Source organism: Medicago truncatula, chromosome 8, assembly GCF_003473485.1.
Source record: "Medicago truncatula cultivar Jemalong A17 chromosome 8, MtrunA17r5.0-ANR, whole genome shotgun sequence".
Classification (NCBI taxonomy): Eukaryota; Viridiplantae; Streptophyta; class Magnoliopsida; order Fabales; family Fabaceae; genus Medicago; species Medicago truncatula.
Window position 1 is genome coordinate 29,291,304 of NC_053049.1, and position 18,136 is coordinate 29,309,439.

Genomic DNA, 18,136 nt, shown 5'->3' on the forward strand with positions numbered 1-18,136 from the left:
TTTAAAAGCAAATTATTAGAATACCCAACTAAAACTAATAAGCCCAAAACGCCATCGTTTGAAGCATTAGAAATTCTAGGGACTTAACACGCTCACTCACGATCATAGAGAATTCTGTACAATTCTTTCACTTGCAGGTGATCTCTGATTTCCCAAACTGTAAAATTTCGTACATTTTCTTCTCAAATTTTTCGTTTTTTTTTTGGGTGATGATTAGTAACTTTTTCGTTTTCACAATAATAATTTTGTACAGGTTTTGAGAGAATGGCTAGGGTTTATATTGGGAATTTGGACCCTCGAGTCACTGAGAGGGAACTTGAAGATGAATTTCGTGTGTATGGTGTTCTTCGCAGGTAATTTCTTCTTCACTCTCATTCAACAAAGAAAATTTATTTGAATTGATAGAAATATTTTCAGTTTAGGAATGATTACATTGAAATTGTGGTTAATGATTGAGTTATCAGTTAATTATTTACGTCAAGTTGATAATTATTTGTAAATTTGTTTTTTTTATTTTTTTTATTTTTATTTTTTTATAGTTATTTATTTATTTATCAATAATTAGTTCGTTATTGTCTGCATGAACATTTTTATGGGAGAAACTAATTAAGTGAGAGTAAAGAGAATGGATAATTGAAGTAAATTCAAAGAAGGCATAATAACGGTTCATTGGTTAAGATTTTGTCTAGGATAGATGGCGCCACGGGTTTGATCCTACTGCAACAGTAGATATTTTCTTATTTAGTTATTTTAATTAATGTTCTTTTTTCCAAAAAATGTGAGGAATGTGAACTCCCAAAATGAAAATGGCAGGTTCGATCCTGCGATCATTCGGCTGAAGAAAGAGTACTTTACCGCTGCTACACCATTAATTATGTTCTAATAGGAGAACACTAAAATATGTTGTAGATAAAAAATATATACAAATTATTTGGAGGTCTAGATTTATAGGCTAAATATTAATGCAAATTAGAGGCCTAAAGCCATTGCTTTAGTTGCTTTATGGTAAGGCCAGCGTTGTGATTAACAATATTGATATAGGTTTTGTTCATGAACTTAGTTTTCATTTTGTTTGTGTTACACATTTTTCATAATTTGTTCCATTATTATTGATTTAAAGTCTTAAATTTTAATTATTGTTTTTTGCAATACAGTGTCTGGGTGGCTCGCAGACCACCAGGATATGCATTTATCGAGTTTGATGATCGGAGGGACGCCCTTGATGCAATTCATGAATTGGATGGTAAGTTTCCTATTTGTCAATTTGTCATCATTGTTGAGTGTATGTTGTTGGTGATTAGCATTTGTCTTTCTTCTTTTTATGCATCATATTGAGATTTGGGGTTATCATAATGTATGAATGTCGTATAGGAAAAAATGGCTGGCGTGTAGAGCTTTCTCATAATTCTAAGAGTGGAGGAGGAGGAGGCCGTGGTGGTGGGCGTGGTGGACGCGGAGGGGATGACCTCAAATGCTATGAATGTGGTGAACCTGGACACTTTGCTCGGGAGTGCCGTTCACGCGGTGGTTCACGAGGCCTAGGAAATGGAAGGAGACGAAGTCCTAGTCCTTATTATCGGCGCCGTGGAAGTCCAAATTATGGTTATGATCGCAGGTATGTTATGTGCACACGCTTTATATGAATCCAAAAAATTCTGCATTTCAATAGCAACTTTTTCAATTAGCAAGCTTTTAGCTTTTTATTTTGTTAGAGTTTGGATTGGACGTCATTGTTAAGGAATGCAAATATCTTTGATACATTGATTGCAAAACTGTACTTTTACGCACTGATATGGGAACAGGAATTTGTTTAGAAAATGTTAACACAATCCATAACCTGCTTGAAGTTGGTGAAATAATCAACGGCGTGCATCATATCTTTTTTATTTTTATATTTTTCATATCTTTCGCCTCTATTCGAATGAAATTCAATATCTTTGCTGAGGTGCTTGCTTGTGATTGTTCTGCAAATTATGTTGGGGACAACACTTTTTCGGTTCTCATTTTTAGCGTTGTCAAATGTTGGCCATGCCGGATTGCGGTAGTGTATTTTTTGACAAACGCCCGGGGAAGATTGTGAAGGATGGTGGCGTTTTATGGCGGATATGGCAGATTTTTAGCTTTCCGACATGATCATCCATCCCCAACTTATAACACTTCTCATTTTATGTACTTCATAGTTTGCCTTTTATTCCTTGTTAATTTGGTAGATTTGTTGACTTCTTTATTGCAAGCTCTATTTAATTGTCAATTTGTATCACCATTTCACATCATTTATTTAATTGAAATTTCTCTCTGCTTGGGAAAATTTAACTGCAATGATTTATAACATTCTTAGCCTGTCCTCTCACTCAGCCTGGAAAGGATATTCATAAATCATTAACTAAAATAAATTCAACTTAACCACTGAGTGGCTGGAAAAGATCTCAATGTCAAATTGACAACATTCATAATATTTGAAATTCCTCATTTCCACTGTACAATTTGTAAGTGCATTATAATAAGCATCTCAAACATGTCATTTTGTAGCAACCATTCTTTTATTGATATATTCATCTTCTCATGTTTTGTTTTCATTTGGGTTCGCTTCATTTTATCAGGAGTTATAGCCCGCGTGGGAGAAGATCTCCAAGACGACGTAGCATAACACCTCCTCGTGGTCGTAGCTACAGCAGATCCCCTCCTCCATACCGTTATTCTCGCCGTGATTCACCTTATGCCAACGGGTACGATTGATTATGTTCAACTCAGTTTCTCTGATGATGTGATTTGAGTTAATGAATGGCATGAGAATTGAGAACTTATTACCCATATTTTAAATCTTCCCTTTTCTTTTTTCCAGAGATTAAGATCTGATTGTGAACAGAGCAAATGATGAATAATTGTTGTGGAGCCCTCTCTGCTATAGTCTAGTTTCTCTAGGATTGGGTGAGCATACAACATACATGTTAATTATGTTATGTCATGACAATGGAATGGGTATTACTATGAACTTGGATTGCTAAGTGTTGTAGCCGCAAAAGGGTGCCTTGGACACTGTTTTGCGTCGGTTGTCTCTCTTCAGCTTACTAAAACCTGAAGGTCGCTCCAGTCTTCCCTACTTTATATATATATATTGTGGTGATTTTTTGTTTTTTAGTCTTGCTAATCCACTATGGTGTTTTTTGATATATTGTCATTAATAAGGATCCTAAAATGTTGATGTTTGTCTGTTTTGAAGTGTGGGTATCGGCCAAAACAGCATTGTTTCACCACTTAGTACATCTTGTCTGCTTTTGTGCTGCATGCCTCCACAAACCTCTCATCTTGTTGCTTCTGCATATAAGTTGACTAAAACTGCAATATCAGGAAGTTGCTTATGACCTTTTTTTGTTGACTCTCGATGAATGCTACAGTTTCATCCTCCTTTTGAATTGGACAAGTTTAAAGATGGATAGATAGAATTTATTGACTTGCTGCACCTCCATGAAATCGAATCAAAATTGGAATTTGATTAGTAACTAACTGCATGTAGTGTCTGCTTCTCGCCATTCTGTGTGGTTAAATTGATGATTGCTGGTTCCAAACGTTTGCATGTTGATTGCAATGTTTCTCCTTGTTACGTCTGTAGTTTCCATGGTATTGGGGCTGCAATGACCGACATCTTGGATTTGTGGAATCAAAAAGGTTGATTCTATTTAACTAAACACGCACACTTGAAATGTCTTGCATTTTTGCTCATCCTCCTTTTGAATTGGTGAAGTTGAATGGTGGATAGATAAAATATAGATACCGACTTGCTGCATCTTCTTGAAATCCAATTGACTGAGATTTGCCAAGTGAATAACTTCACCATTCCGTGTGGTTAAATAGATGGTTGGCGCTTCTATATGTTTTCATGTCAATTAGAATATTCGTCCCTTGTTTTGTCTTTATTCTCCATGGTAAACTCTTGGGACTGCAATGATCGGCATCTTTGTTGTGTGGGATCAGTAAGGTTGGTTCTGTTTAACTAATGCGCACTCGCCTAGCGTCTTGCATCACCGCTCTGACCTTAACTAGTTTCAGCTTCCTTACTGGCCTTCACAAGCTTCTACAGTAGAGTTTTTTAGCTATCACCTTTAGCTACTGGGATCAATGTCACTAGTTGTTTTCCATCTGTGCTTCTGGTTTGCTTAATATCGTCTGTTATTATGCTGGATGGTTGAAATTTGAGAGCTTACGGTCTATTGATTTGTTTTTCTTTGCTGACTGTATTTTAATGAAATCAAGCATCATGTGTGCCACGCTAAATTTGGTCTGATCAGTTATTTATGTAAGGAATAATGTGATTGGATTAGTTTATTTCTATTTTCATGCTTTATTTATTCTTCTTGATGAAGTTTTAGAAAGAAAAAAAAATCATTTTCTCAAAACTGTTCAACATGCCATTTTTTTTTTTTTTTTTTTCTGGTACCAAAATGCAATAGCTTTTAATGAATTCATTAGAAATCAGAGTCTATAAATTTTAATTTATTTGTTTTCATATTTCATTCTTTAGGAGTCTTGTTACGTGTAATTGGGTGTTTCAACTATTAGAATGGTATACACTCTTTTAGACATTATTGTGTGTTGTTTGGCATCTGATTTCACAAGGTATCTTGCAATATATTGTTGGAAAAAACTTTTACTGGTTGATTTTGTAGGGTCAGTTTTAGAGTGTGGGGAAGATATATGATCCCCTTATTAAATGCTTTTAAGATTCAGTTATATAAAAAAAAGAGAAGCAATAGGCCATTATATATCCATGGTTTTATTAATCAAGAAAATCACCCTTGTTTGTTTGGAAGCCAAACTTATTTTGTATTTGTTGGACGAAATTGGAACGAGTTATACTTCTCTGTACTCTATGGAACAATGCAATTTGTTTGGAAGTGTTCTCTAGTTAGAACTTGGTTAGACAGTGCTAGCATGCTTTTCACAAAGATTCTATTTTTCAATTGTGCAAAAAATGCACCACTCTTTGATCATCCTTATCGTGCCCATTGTATTTTTCTATTTGTCTTCCTTGCATAAACGCAGAACGTGATTTTTTAGGAGATTAGCCAAGACTTTTGATAACGCCTTAAACCAACCATCAAAATAGGCCTTAAACCAATGATAAATAAACTCAAGCCTTCGTATGAATTCATATCATTGCCTATTATCTCACAATCTTTCAGATAAAAATTAGTAGTGGAAGACAAATAAATAGTTTTAATTTGTGTCAACTCAATATGGATAACTCTATTCACCTTTTATTAATGGATAATGTATTTTTTGTATTTTTTACAAATATAGATAACGTAGTTGTCACCATAAATATTTCAGTGATATTAAGGTTTTATACTTTATCTCCTGATTTCATTTTCTTTCCAATGTAATTATGGCCCATCTATTTAACTATAAAATTAATAATCATGAATAGTATATATTGAAGGTTTTGGTTACCGTTTTTTGAGGTTCATTTTCTTTTATTTTGTTGTCGATTTTATAAATCTCTATGCTTTTGCAGTATCTTTGTAGAAGTAGACAATAATATGTGTTGTAAACTTGTAAAATACCACCATCTTAAACTGTTTGATAGTTAAATTTATGATTTACTATTCTAATCATGTGTGCAATTTATAAATTTAAATGATTTAATTGAAAAACAGAAAACTAAATATTTGTCTACATAGAAATTTTTAGTACCTTCATGTGTGTAATTATAAAGACTAATTCTTCAAATTTACAACCACATACAGGTGGATTCTAGGGTGAGGATCCAACCAAGTCCCTCACCGTGAACCATGAAAGAAAACCATTCGATTATGTTGTCATACCAGATCTTACGATACATCCCTCATACATAATAATTGTTTGTTTCTTTCTTCCCTCTTCCTCTCACCTATGGCAACCACTGTCAAACTCTCAATCTGTCAACCTCCCAACCATGTCAACTTCCAAATCAGTGGATTATAACAACAAAGTTTTCAATCAAATCAAGTAAATCAATTTCTAATTCTTATTAAGTAATCACAAAAATGTATTCTTATTATTATCTTATGATTTTGGGACCAACTTTTATAAATCTTCAAAAATAATTATTGAAGATTTGGTTTCAAATGTATAACGTGAGTCATTGTGCACATATGTATCAATCTTCTCTCCTAGCATTTCTTAATTTGTAAGGGTTGTTCTTTTCTCTAAAAGTTCTCAAATTTATAACGTTGTTACAAGTGATATTCTCAAAACATGGATGCTGCAGTTGGTGGTAGTGAGATTCACAGAGAAACCGTAGATGATAATGTCAGACAATGAAGAGAGTGGGATCTGTCATGGCTAATTGATGGTAGTTGTTGGAGGTGAAAGGAAGAGAGAAGAAAGAAAGAAATAATTATTATGTATGAGGGGTCCATTGTAAGATCTGGTAGGACAACATAATCTAATGGTTTTTGTTCATGGTTCACGGTGAGGGACTTGGTTGGACCCTCACTCTAGAATCCACCCCACATATATTGTTTAGACTCATCAATTAACTATCCTCAAAATATTTCTTTAATGCATAGTAATTTTCTTTATGGAAGTTATTTTTCGATTAATTCTTGTATGAGTGCAGTATTTATACAAAAAATTACTAGAAAAACATTTTGTTTGGTATACATTACTAGTAAAGAGCATGGACTTATAACCTCAAACGACATAGTTTAAATAACTAGTAAAATTGATCATTAGTGTCATTTTCATTAATACTAATTATAATTTCTTCTTCTTTATGTACATTATAAACAATATTTATAGATTTTTTTTTTTGACAAATATTATAGAAAAAGTTGGTAATTGTCAAAGTGGCAATCACATGGAAAGTGGAAACCACAGACTTTGTGGGCAACGCCAATTTTACTTTATAAGTCATGAGTCAAAGTCTTCTCATTACTCTCTCCCTCCAATAAAACTAGTATCTAAGTATCTTCACATAATATTGTTCTTCAAAGTTTAAGAGACATGGAGAGTGAAAACAATCTCAAGAAGAAACAGAAGCTAGAGGTATCTGATATACTCAAGGCAGCTATAATCATATATGTTAAAAATTTCAATTTTATGATCTTCACTTTTCTCACTTCTCTTCCTCTATTTTGTATCATGGTTTACTTTGAAATTCAGCTTCAAGAAACCATAGTTGAAACCTTCCATATTGTTAACTCAAAGGATGTAGATGTTCACCATAGTTACACTGGTTCCATTCTAGATTATTTTATGAATAATTATTATTACCTTAAGTTGATTCAACTTGGTTTGATTTATATATTTCCTCTCCATGTTCTAGAGTTTGGAACTGCAATTATCACTGTAGATTTAGCTTCAAAGTTAGGTTCACAACAAGAGAAGAAAATGACACTTAAGGTGATGTTTGAAAAATCTCTTGATTCATCAAAATTGAGAGGCTCATTTCTCACTTTTATATATGTTGTTTTCTTGACAACTACTCATCAACTTGGATTACTATGGATAGTTATAAATTGTTATTTTTACTTGAAGGATTTGAGTTTTGTGGTTTTTGCATTGATTTGTAGCATGTTGTTTGCAAAGTTGTTAAAGATGTATTTGGAATGGAGTTCTATATGGAATACGAGTCTTGTAATTTCAATACTTGAAGGGATTTATGGTATTGATGCATTAGTACTTTCACTTAATTTCAGCAGAGGGTGCCAAAGAAAAGGGCTTTTTCTGATGTTGATTTTCTTTGCATGGGGACAGTTTTTGAGATTTTTCTGCTACTATGTTGGAGGCTATGAACAAGGTAATGGAATTTTCATACAAGTTGGATTGTTCTGCATGGTGATTCCATTGAAATGGGTGGTTTTTATGATCTATTTTCATGATTGCAAGGAGAGATATTTGGAAAAGAAAATGGATGAGGAATTAGGCAAAGATGTAAGAGGGGTGAGTGAGTGAGAGTGGATTGAGGTAGTTTCAGGTTATGTAGCCACTTTAATATGTTTAAACAATAAATGTTATCAATACTGTATTATGATTGTATGATATTTAACAGCTTATAGTAAGTGAAAAACTTTCTATCCATTGTGATTGGTTTGTTTATATCAGCTATAAAATAGAGGTGATTAAATGTAATCACATGTGCCGACAGACGGACACCAAATACGCCTTCAATCCAACTTGTGTTTATTTTATCTTTTTGTTATAGAAATAATTTATACATAAGCACTTATATGATAAGTTTTTGTGCTAGCACTTAATTGAATTGTTTATCTAAATAGTGCATGTTTTTGTTGACATCCCACATTCTCTTATTTCCCTTTAATTCTACCAAAACTACCCAAAATCACTGCGGAAAAATTATTGATTTTGCTCATAATTTTTTGTTCCGTAAAATTAGAAAGGTAGACGTGGTTGAGTACCAGATCCTAAGAAGAGAGGTATCATTGTGACAAAAGGCTGCAATATTCAGATATTCCATTAGGGAGTGTGTTAAAGAGTCCTACATCGGACAAATAGATATAAGTAATAATCAGAAGTTGAAGATAAGAAAAGGCGGCTGGCTAGGAGGAGGTCATGTGTTAAAGAGTCCTACACCCAATAATGTGTTCATTTAGGCACAACCATAACATGATTCCTCAAAACCAGCTTATGAGGTGAAGATTGCCCCCAATTATAAACACATGTCCAAGCCAACTTTTGCCCAATATGGGAATCTTTAACAGTAACTGTTTGGAGAAACACACAGAGAGTGGTCTTACAGACTTTTGACACTTTTTCATCTGGATGCTTTAAATCAACATGGGGTCCCTTGGTTGAGCAAGCATAAAACCGATCAATCCACCTCAACGCAGAAAGCACATTATTGTACAATCCAAAATCTGTACCTCCTTGAGAAAAGTAAAGAAAAAAAAAAGATAAAAGTAACAAGAGTTGTGCATCAGTGATGTTAGATTGCAGCGCTGAAGTACTATTGCAAGGCGGAATTTGAACAAATGTTGTGTAGTGTAGGCTATAGCGGTGCTAAAGCACTATTGCGTGCAGAATTCGAATTTGCAATACTGGAGTGCATTGGAATTTGGTTGAGGGGATTTACTGATCATTTTGTGGCAGTATTATACATATAACTTAACATTTTCTAATACGTAGGAGTCTTGTCTTGCAGAATTCAAAAAGGAAAATTCAAAAAAGGGAAATCAAGTGCTATAACTCCCGTCATAGCAGTCGAGGGATGGTCAGACCCTTTTTGGAAGAGTCTGTTGTGATGGTGTTGTCAAATTGCCACCAATTATGCCATGGTGGATTCTTTGCTAGCCACTATAGGTCTCAGCATCTAATAAATCTACCATAGACCGCAACACCATGTTTATATTGCAAATTTTTGGCGTCATACATAGTACACCTTCTGCCATTAGTATTATGGATTGTACGCACTCTTATCTTACATTTTGTAACCGTTTGCATGAGGCTGATTCTTGGACTTGAGCATGTGATTTTCATTGCCAAGATTTCCCTTCTCAAATTGGAAAATAAGTTACGAAAAAAACAATTTGAGAAAAACATGGTGCTGTAGTCCAAGCATAGTTGACAGATCCTTTGAAAATCTGACGACAATTGGACAAAATGAAGCTGTTACTTTCTGCCTGAGTGCACATAACTCCGCTTTCACGAAGAGCCCTTGTGACAAACTGAAAAAGGGGTTATTCAAAAAGCTCCTGAGCAGAACCTTAAGGATGAATCCACTATAACTGCATCATAAGTAAAGCCATTGTAAGAAAAGCCATGTTGAGATAAATACAACTTAATGAAGTGTAAAATAATCGTCAGTCGTCAAATCATTAAAATCGTTTGATTTTTATCATAACTATTTCTAAAGTCGCACACATATGATTGATTGTGATTTGTTGACCGTGTAAAACTTTTACACTGATAGCTTAGTGTATCAAAATTAAACTCAAATATTTAAGGAAAAATATTAGAGTAGGTTACCATCACCAATGTGAAGCGTCACACTGTGGATCGTTAAACCCTACAGCAACTTCCGGGCAAAACTGTTTAGGAACCTGCACATAGTGAAGAGTTGAATATTTACAGTGATTAGGTACTACAGAATGCACTTAGATGTCATTGAGCAATAGAACAGAAGTAACCAATTTCTGTAAGAAGAAAAATCCACATCAAGTCAAGAATATTGCATTTAATCTTGTAAAAAAATATTTATATCTGCGAATATTCTTTCTAAAGGATGATTCCTCTTTTTTCATTCAATCAAATTTCTCTCAAAGATACAATGGAAACATTGCTCAATTATGCTCTATATCTAAGAGGAACATTCATCATCAGGTGTTTCCGAAGATGTTCTCGACTTCTTAGCTAAATCAGCTAAGATTTTGTCATCAACCAATTGCTTGATTCTTTGTCGTTCTACAATCCAGCTCAATGATTTCCAGTTGTTTATTAGCAACCCAGCAACACGAACTTGGTTACCAATTCAATTGCCAGAGCAACTGCAACCTATAAATGTTGATTTAGATCTCAAAGTTGTTCTTGAATGTGATGACAAACATGATTGATGGTGTTTATTTTTTTATGATAACTCTGATAAGATTTGGTCAACATATTTAGATTGCAAAGTGTATGTACCAAAGGAAGGTGTTTGGAAGAAAAAACGAGGGAAGTTTGTATAACAGTAACAAAAGCTTGAAATTTGACATGCCAGTGTTTCACAATGGAGCCGTTCACTTCATCTCAGATTGTTTTCCTTACGTGGAAAAAGGCCGTCCTTATTTTAGGTCGTCCAATTGTGAAACAATGTTGAGAATAAAACAATGTTGATGGTGACGAAAGAGCCAAGGCAGGGTTCACATGATAAAAGTTGTTGCATGGAAATTTTATATTGGGAAAAGTCGGCGGGTCAACTCAATCTATTTGTATGGTGAGATTAAGGAAGTGTGTGTTTACAGTATGGGTTTTAACCAAGTATGAACTAAGTTTGTGGAAAAGGATTGTGAAAATAAGGGTGAGAGCAATGGGAATGATGGAAAATGATCATATTGTTACAGGGTTTAATGTTTTAAATGGCGATCTTTTGGTGTTTACAACAAAGAGAAAGGTTTATGGCTATGTCTTGAGCAAGAATAATGAAAACTATATGAGAATCAAAGAAATACATGAACATGAATGTGAATGTAGTACTTTTATTACTTCTTATTCGAACACACTTTGCACATGCAGTACAGATGAAGCTCCAGCTTTGTTGCTTCATTCAACATCATTCAACCAACAACCAAAAGCTATTTCAATTTGAGGAATGTGATTAAGAGAATATGTTGTAACCTTGTAAAAAACATCATCTTAAACCGTTTGACGTTAAATATCTCAATGTATAATTTTTTCATTGTTTGAGTTTTGTGGTTTTTGTTGTGAATTGTAGCATGATGTTTAAATCACATACCTAGATTTTCAATCTCATTGCTTATTTTAATAATACAACATGATACCAAATGAAAGAACATATGATACCAAAAGCATTCAAGACACACCATAGGCACAGATTCATAAAAGAATGCATCTCAATCTCAAAGCATGTGTAATTTTAAAAGATAAAACAGATAAAAAGCAATCAATTTCTTTGAACAAAATTTTTATCTACCAGCTAATCATAGTTCAGCATAGGCGGTCATGTTTATGAGGAAAATTATTGCTAAATAAATCCATCAACTTTGTCATTATCCTGAAATAAACAGTTACTCCTCAACATCAAATTTAGGCACCGACTTATTCCATGGTTCCTTGGTAGAAGACCAATCGAGTAAAAAGATATGAATGATGGACTTCCACAGCCACATGAGCTACTTTGAGCTCTTAAGAATCTTCTCAGTTTTCTTTGGAACCAATCTTCCTCTTCGCAAATGACGGCAAACAGAAAGCTGCAGTATGAATCTGGAATTGAAGGCAAAGATAGATGTAAGTATAACCAAAAGATGAAGATAAGAATTAGAAGTTCTGAAAAGAAAGAGGGAAATGCAAAAGATGGTTGGAGCAACATACCTCAGAGTTGTAAAATTTGAGTGGTCTTACTGACTTCTGACATTCGTTTTCATCCATAGGATTCACTGGATGTTTGAAATCAACAAGAGCTCCCTCGGTTGAGCAAAGCATAAAACCAATCATCCCACTATAACAAAAAAATGAAAGAAATATTAAGATGGATTATCATATACATTTTGAAACTTCAACACAAAAAGAGTAGTATACAACATTGTCGAGTACAATCTAAAACCTGAACCTCCTAGAGGAAATAAAGACAAAAAACGATAAAAAGGCAACAAGAGGTGTGCATCAGACATTAATGTTGTTAAATAGCGGCTAAAGCACTAGTATTGCATACAGGGATTTGAACAAATCACTATTTTTCCAAGATACGCTATTTAATACAAAATACCGTGAAATCTATAGATGTTATAGAATTAATGCGTAGCGGAATTCGAACAAACCACTATCCTCTGCGATTCGCAATTGACAACACCGGTTTGCATTGGAATTTTGCTTGGGGGGATTTTAATTTCATATGACCACTTTGCGGTATAATTACCATGCCTATAAACTTAACATGTAATAATTAATACATAGGAGTATGCCTTGCTATTATTAAAAAAAAACATAGGAGTATGCCTTGCAGAACTCAAACAGGAAAATAGAAAAAGGGCAGTCAAGTTCAATATAGCTCCCGCCATATCAGGATCCTCGGAGGGTCAGACCCGTTTTGGAAAAGGGTATGTTAAAGACTGTGTTGTCAAATAGCCACCATTTATGGCATGGAGGATTTTTTACCAGGTGCTATAGGTCGCAGCCCCTATTGTATCCGCTATTTTTCAGCATAGACCATGACACACTAACACGGTGTTTATATCATGGAATTTTGGCTTTTACCGTAATCCGCCATTTGCTATTGGTAACACCTATTGTGGACAATCTTATCTTACATTTGCAAGAGGCTGATTCTATGACTTGAACATGTGATTTTAGTAGCCAAGATTTCTCTTCTCAAACAGGTTAATAGATTATAAATAAAAACATACCTTGGATATGTAGGAACTGTAGTCCAAGCATAATTGACAGAGCCTTTGAAAATCTCACGACAATTGGACACAATGTTCTCAATTATATCCATATGAAGCCATATACTTTCAGCCTGAGTGCACATAACTCCTCCTGGACGAAGAGCCCTTGCCACTGACTGAAAAAATGGCTTTTCGAAAAGCTCCTGAGCAGGACCTTAAGGATATTAAATGTAACGTTAACATTCTTTCTAAGAAGAAGTTTATATCACTTAGGATACTAAAACTATAGTGTATTACACATGTAGCATACCAATAGGATCAGATGAATCCACTATAACTGCATCATAAGTTCCTTCTGGAGCTGCCTTCAAAAATGCAACTCCTAGACCATTGTGAGAAAAGTCATCATGAGATAAATGACTTCTAAATGAGGAGTAAAATAATTAGAATTTAATTAATATACACCGTCAGTGTAAAGATTATTTACACATTCAATCAATTACAATCGTTAGATCATTAAAAATGTTTGACTTTTATCGCAACTACTTCTAAAGTCACACATGATTGGTTGTGATTTGCTAATAGTGTAAAACTGTTTACAACAACGCTGTAAGATTAAACACAAATATTTAAGGAAACATATTAGTGTAGGTGATCGTACCATCACCAATGCGAAGAGTCACACGTGGATCATTAAACCCTACTGCAACTTCAGGGAAAAATTGTTTGGAAACCTGCACAAAGTCAAGACTTCAATATTTTAAATACTGCAACTAAAAGTCACCGAGCAATAGAGACTATACTTTTTAGACCAACTGAAAAAGAACAGAACAAGAGTAACCAATTTCCTTAAGTAGAAAATCCTACATCAAATCAAGAAAAATTGGGAACAAAAAAATAGAGAACTAATTGTATGTAGAATATTAACTTGCTAGCAAGACAATATAGTCAATATTTTATATTGCGGTCATGGTAACAGTTGCGTTAGGATTTTTGAAATTGCATAAAATTGCAGACAAATGAGGTTGGCATTATGGCCGCAATCACAGTTGTCAACCAAATGTTATTTAGCTTAGGTTAGAGACAGGATAACAAAATTTTGTGTGGCATACTCACTTCAACAACCATATTGTCAATTTCACAAATGTCTATCTTTTCAATTGAAGAATGACGTGCTACTTCTCGCAGGACTCCTCCATCACCTCCACCAATAACCAAAACCTAAAACAGAAAATTACAGTGAAAATGAAGTATATAAGTTCAGTGACTAAGCTTCTGTAAAAATAAGAATAATAATAATATTGAGCGACTACGCGTGAAATATAGACATAAGTCCAGTTTGGATAAACAACTCAATTAAGCGCTTAGTATAAGTTATTTCTATAACAAAAGATAAAATAAAGTCAAACTATTTTGTTATAAACTATAAGCCGTTTTCATAATCAATTTCCATAAGTTTTCTCAAACAGCCTCACAAGTGTTTATGCCAGCAAATAATCTCAAACAGACTAATCGAAACAGACCCAATATACTTTCTTTTTTTTACAAGAACAGACTCAATATACTAAGATTTTATTGACTCAGAAGTATAAATGACCTTTTTGGGGTTAGAAATAGAGCAAAGAGGAAGATGAGTGATCATTTCTTGGTAGGCACATTCGTCCCTTTCTGTGAGCTGAATAACTCCATCCAAAACAAGAACCTTGCCATATGTTGATGACTGCAAAAGACATCATGGCGTTGCATTGAAAATATTGTTAAGTAACGTAACATACAGAAAAATGTAATTGTAACTTCAAGATTTACTTGAACCTCATGTACCTGGAAGACCATGACTTTCTGGTAATCTGAATTTCCTTGAAATAAAATCTTTTCTATCTTCAAGGAGTGAGCTTCTCCTGCAAAATTACAACCAGAGTTTAATTCATGAGTTTTATTACAAAAAGACAAATCCAAAAACCGAGTTTATTTTGTCGAAAATATTACTGTGTGCAAATTTTTCTAAGGATTTTGGCAATGCTTTTTCTTTTTTTTTGGATTGGATGCCATAAGATGAACTCAATTATGTTCATTGCAAGATAATCTGAAGATATTCTTTTGTTACTAGTAAACACAATTTGTTACTAGTAAACTAGATCGGAGACAATGGTCCTAGGATTGGTATAACAAAAAATACAAAATAATCTAACAAAAGAATATTTGCTTGGTGCATGCACTTTACTCGACAAATATATGTGATAATTGCATCATAGTCATTTAAAACTAAGTTCTGAGTTCACATAACCCAGTAAAAAATATATACAGAGCTTAAGAACTAGAGAGGTTCAATGATAAAAGGGGAATACATAGCAATCTTTGCAAGGACACAAAGATAGATCCTTTCAGTGACTGCAGATAAACACTGGCTATGTAAACTTGGAAAGTATTTGTTTTTGTCCATGCCTTTCTATATATTTACAGGCCACCCATTTATGCAAAATAATCATGAATCAATTATCAAGTAGAGCAAGTCCCAAACAGTTAAGATCATTGATATATAAGGAGTGTTAAAAAGCATCTCATTTTCAAATGAGAATTCATGAGCCTATCCGGTGAGAACTCTTATTTATTGTGAGAAATGAGAACAATTATTTACATCCATTAAATATAATAAACGGCTTAGATTAAACTTTTATTTAGAAATATAATGTGTTATCTCCTCCACTCAATTCTTCCTCTTACCTCCTTCTACTATCACTCAGCAACCCTATTGCCATCCCCTTCTGTACAATACCTACAAACCACACGTCTTTGTTTCATAGCACAGCCAGATCTAAACACTGATGTGTGAGCCCTTGTTTTAAATCCGTATTTCACCGTCTCAACATTGTATGGGTTTTAGAGTTTGCCTAGTCTTATGTATGGAATATATGACAAAGGTGGATTTTTAGAGTATTTTTATTGATCGTCATGTCATATAGGCCCTAACTCGGACATCCAATTGATTCCCGAAAGATAGATCCGTTAAATATATATTCTATCAATAAATCAATAAAATTTCTCGATTCAATAGACGCCAAACCAAAAGGGTTGGCCAACCTTCAAAAGATTGATGCAAATATATATATGCAATAAATGGGGTGGCACTTCAGTGACTTTGCTGATATAGCCAACAAAATTAAATCCCCAAATCAATTCAAGTTGTGAAACCTGTTGCTGATCAATAAAAGAAAAAGTAGGAAAGGTTTTCCTTCCTTCTATTATAATCTTGTTTTCATTGTTAAGATTTAATTTACAACCATGGAGAAAGGTAGAGGCGATTCAAACGAATGGGGAAGACAAAAAGTGGAAACGATTTGGTGGAGGGGAGAACACGAGTTATATTTTATATAAGTTTAATCTAAGCCGTTTATTATATCTAATGAATGTAAACAATTGTTCTCGTTTCTCACAATATATATTTGTCAGTGAAATTTCTTATATTCACCTAAATTTCATATCTATGACCAGGGTCTTAAATCGGTACCCTGGTAAACCAAGAAAAAATGGCTTAACCAAAGTAAGCCAAACTACCACATGTTCATATGTCAATGAAGAAAACAGACATAATAAGAACTCCACTAATCACACAAACATATAATAGGTAAAAATAAAATTTGTAAATAGCCAATGTTGTCAAATAGTAACTACATCAGCACTATATCCTAGAGGAATTTAAACAAATTGACGCGTTGTCAAATAACAGCTATTGTGGCGCTGTGGCGTAGAAGAATTTGAACAGCACTGAAAATATCAACCATAAATGAAAAGCTTGATTCAAGCAAAGCATATATTAGGGAAAGTGATTATTGTCAAACAGAAACTCAATTCATAAGACACCAATTTGCTGAATCAAAGTGAAAAAAGGAGGAAAATTTGACAAAACAAAGAGAAAAGATAAGTGAATCATAAAAATCAAACAGATAACAAAATCCAAACCTCTTCACTCAGTGACAAACTCCACATTAAGTTGAACCCAAAAACCAATACAAGTTAAGTTTTCCATAACCAAACAAAAACACAAACCAACAAGTTTAAACACAATAATTTCCTTTTCCAGCCAATGAATCACCGACACAGACGACACCGAACACAACACTGACGCATTAAAAACTGAAGTAACTGAAATGTAATTACATGTGTGATGTGTTAGTGTCAGTGTCGGTGTCGTGTCAAAAACGAGACACGTCTTCAATAAGAAGTGTCTGTGCTACTAGTACATATAACTAACTAAACACACAAAAAGGCACAATTTTTATAACCAACATGCAAAAGGGTATGGAGAAAGAAAAAGAAAAAACTAACCAGGCCACATTGGGCTAATTTCAGAAAACCACCCAGGAATCACAGATGAAACACCATTACCATTTGGGTCCTTATCATCACCACCTTCAACATCCATTGTTGAAACAGAAACCCCATTATTCTCTTCTTCATCATCTCTTTGTCTCTTCATGGAGGACTCCAGTTCCACCGTACTCTCTGCAGCAGCCATTGGAAAAAAAAAAAAAATACCTTTTTTTTTTCTCTGAATTATTAGCTAAGGCTCTGTTTGGCTTTGACTGGTTTTATGATTGAGAAATTATTGGAGAAATGGAATAGAATAAAGGAAAAAGGGTGTTGTATGGGTGAGACTAGTGGAATGGAAAGGAATCTGCTTTTGATGGATTCGATTTTGAGAAATGTGAGGTGGGTTTTGATTGGTTTTAATGGGTTCCCAAACACTGCCTTAGGATATTAGTATTATGCATGTTACGTGTTTGTTCAAAAGAATAACCGAAAGTGATAGCTAGCACAGTGTGAAAAGTGTGGAAAATAAACCGGGGATCGGATTCTCCATCAAATACGTGTGATTAAAATAAAATAATAATAATTGTGTTCGAGAGCTTAACTCAACTGCTAGGACATTACATAATTTATGTATGGGTCGGAGTTCGAACCCCGGACACCACCCTTCTCCACATTTATATGTGTGAGCTCCAGCCACTAGGCTACTAAACAAAAAAAATTAAAAATAATCATAATAATAATACGACTTAATAGCAGTTTTAACCCTCTAACTTTCTCAAAGTTACGAT

The 18,136-nt window shown here is 34.0% G+C and overlaps 3 protein-coding genes across 6 annotated transcripts; 2 read left to right on the plus strand and 1 right to left on the minus strand.

The window, feature by feature from the left end:
* On the plus strand, positions 1–4,342 carry LOC112417497 (serine/arginine-rich splicing factor RSZ21). 3 transcript variants are annotated; one of them, XR_003008018.2, is made up of 7 exons: positions 1–137; positions 254–353; positions 1,155–1,243; positions 1,372–1,615; positions 2,601–2,726; positions 2,843–3,081; positions 3,221–4,342. XR_003008018.2 is itself a non-coding variant. In XM_024773480.2 (6 exons), exons 2-6 carry the CDS (start codon positions 265–267, stop codon positions 2,847–2,849), a joined length of 555 nt encoding a protein of 184 aa, XP_024629248.1. In that variant the 5' UTR covers positions 1–137; positions 254–264; the 3' UTR covers positions 2,850–4,342. The 3 variants fall into 3 exon arrangements, 2 of the variants coding, with proteins under 2 accessions (XP_024629248.1, XP_024629249.1); XM_024773480.2 differs by having other exon boundaries at positions 2,843–4,342; XM_024773481.2 differs by having other exon boundaries at positions 115–159; positions 2,843–4,342.
* A 2,523-nt stretch (positions 4,343–6,865) lies between these two features.
* On the plus strand, positions 6,866–8,135 carry LOC25501296 (uncharacterized). Of its 2 annotated transcripts, XM_024772172.2 has the most exons (2): positions 6,866–7,383; positions 7,683–7,920. In XM_024772172.2, exons 1-2 carry the CDS (start codon positions 6,985–6,987, stop codon positions 7,773–7,775), a joined length of 492 nt encoding a protein of 163 aa, XP_024627940.1. In that variant the 5' UTR covers positions 6,866–6,984; the 3' UTR covers positions 7,776–7,920. The 2 variants fall into 2 exon arrangements, with proteins under 2 accessions (XP_024627940.1, XP_024627938.1); XM_024772170.2 differs by having other exon boundaries at positions 6,877–8,135.
* A 3,408-nt stretch (positions 8,136–11,543) lies between these two features.
* On the minus strand, positions 11,544–17,856 carry LOC25501297 (spermidine synthase 2). The gene is made up of 9 exons (XM_013590484.3): positions 17,364–17,856; positions 14,862–14,938; positions 14,638–14,760; positions 14,157–14,261; positions 13,702–13,774; positions 13,351–13,422; positions 13,059–13,254; positions 12,028–12,154; positions 11,544–11,919 (listed from the first exon to the last, which is right to left on the minus strand). The coding sequence occupies exons 1-9, from the start codon at positions 17,551–17,553 to the stop codon at positions 11,854–11,856; spliced, it is 1,029 nt and encodes a 342-aa protein (XP_013445938.1). The 5' UTR covers positions 17,554–17,856; the 3' UTR covers positions 11,544–11,853.
* Positions 17,857–18,136: the final 280 nt, after the last annotated feature.

Bases quoted from the DNA above. Each gene is read 5' to 3' on its own strand.
- LOC112417497 (XM_024773480.2), top strand. From the start codon at position 265: ATGGCTAGGGTTTATATTGGGAATTTGGACCCTCGAGTCACTGAGAGG. The intron at 354-1,154 runs GTAATTTCTTCT...TTTGCAATACAG, and splicing joins GTGTATGGTGTTCTTCGCAG to TGTCTGGGTGGCTCGCAGAC. The intron at 1,616-2,600 runs GTATGTTATGTG...TCATTTTATCAG, and splicing joins AATTATGGTTATGATCGCAG to GAGTTATAGCCCGCGTGGGA.
- LOC25501296 (XM_024772170.2), top strand. From the start codon at position 6,985: ATGGAGAGTGAAAACAATCTCAAGAAGAAACAGAAGCTAGAGGTATCT.
- LOC25501297 (XM_013590484.3), bottom strand. From the start codon at position 17,553: ATGGCTGCTGCAGAGAGTACGGTGGAACTGGAGTCCTCCATGAAGAGA. The intron at 13,423-13,701 runs GTACGATCACCT...ACAATGGTCTAG, and splicing joins GACTCTTCGCATTGGTGATG to GAGTTGCATTTTTGAAGGCA. The intron at 12,155-13,058 runs GTATGTTTTTAT...TTTTTGTTATAG, and splicing joins ACAGTTCCTACATATCCAAG to TGGGATGATTGGTTTTATGC.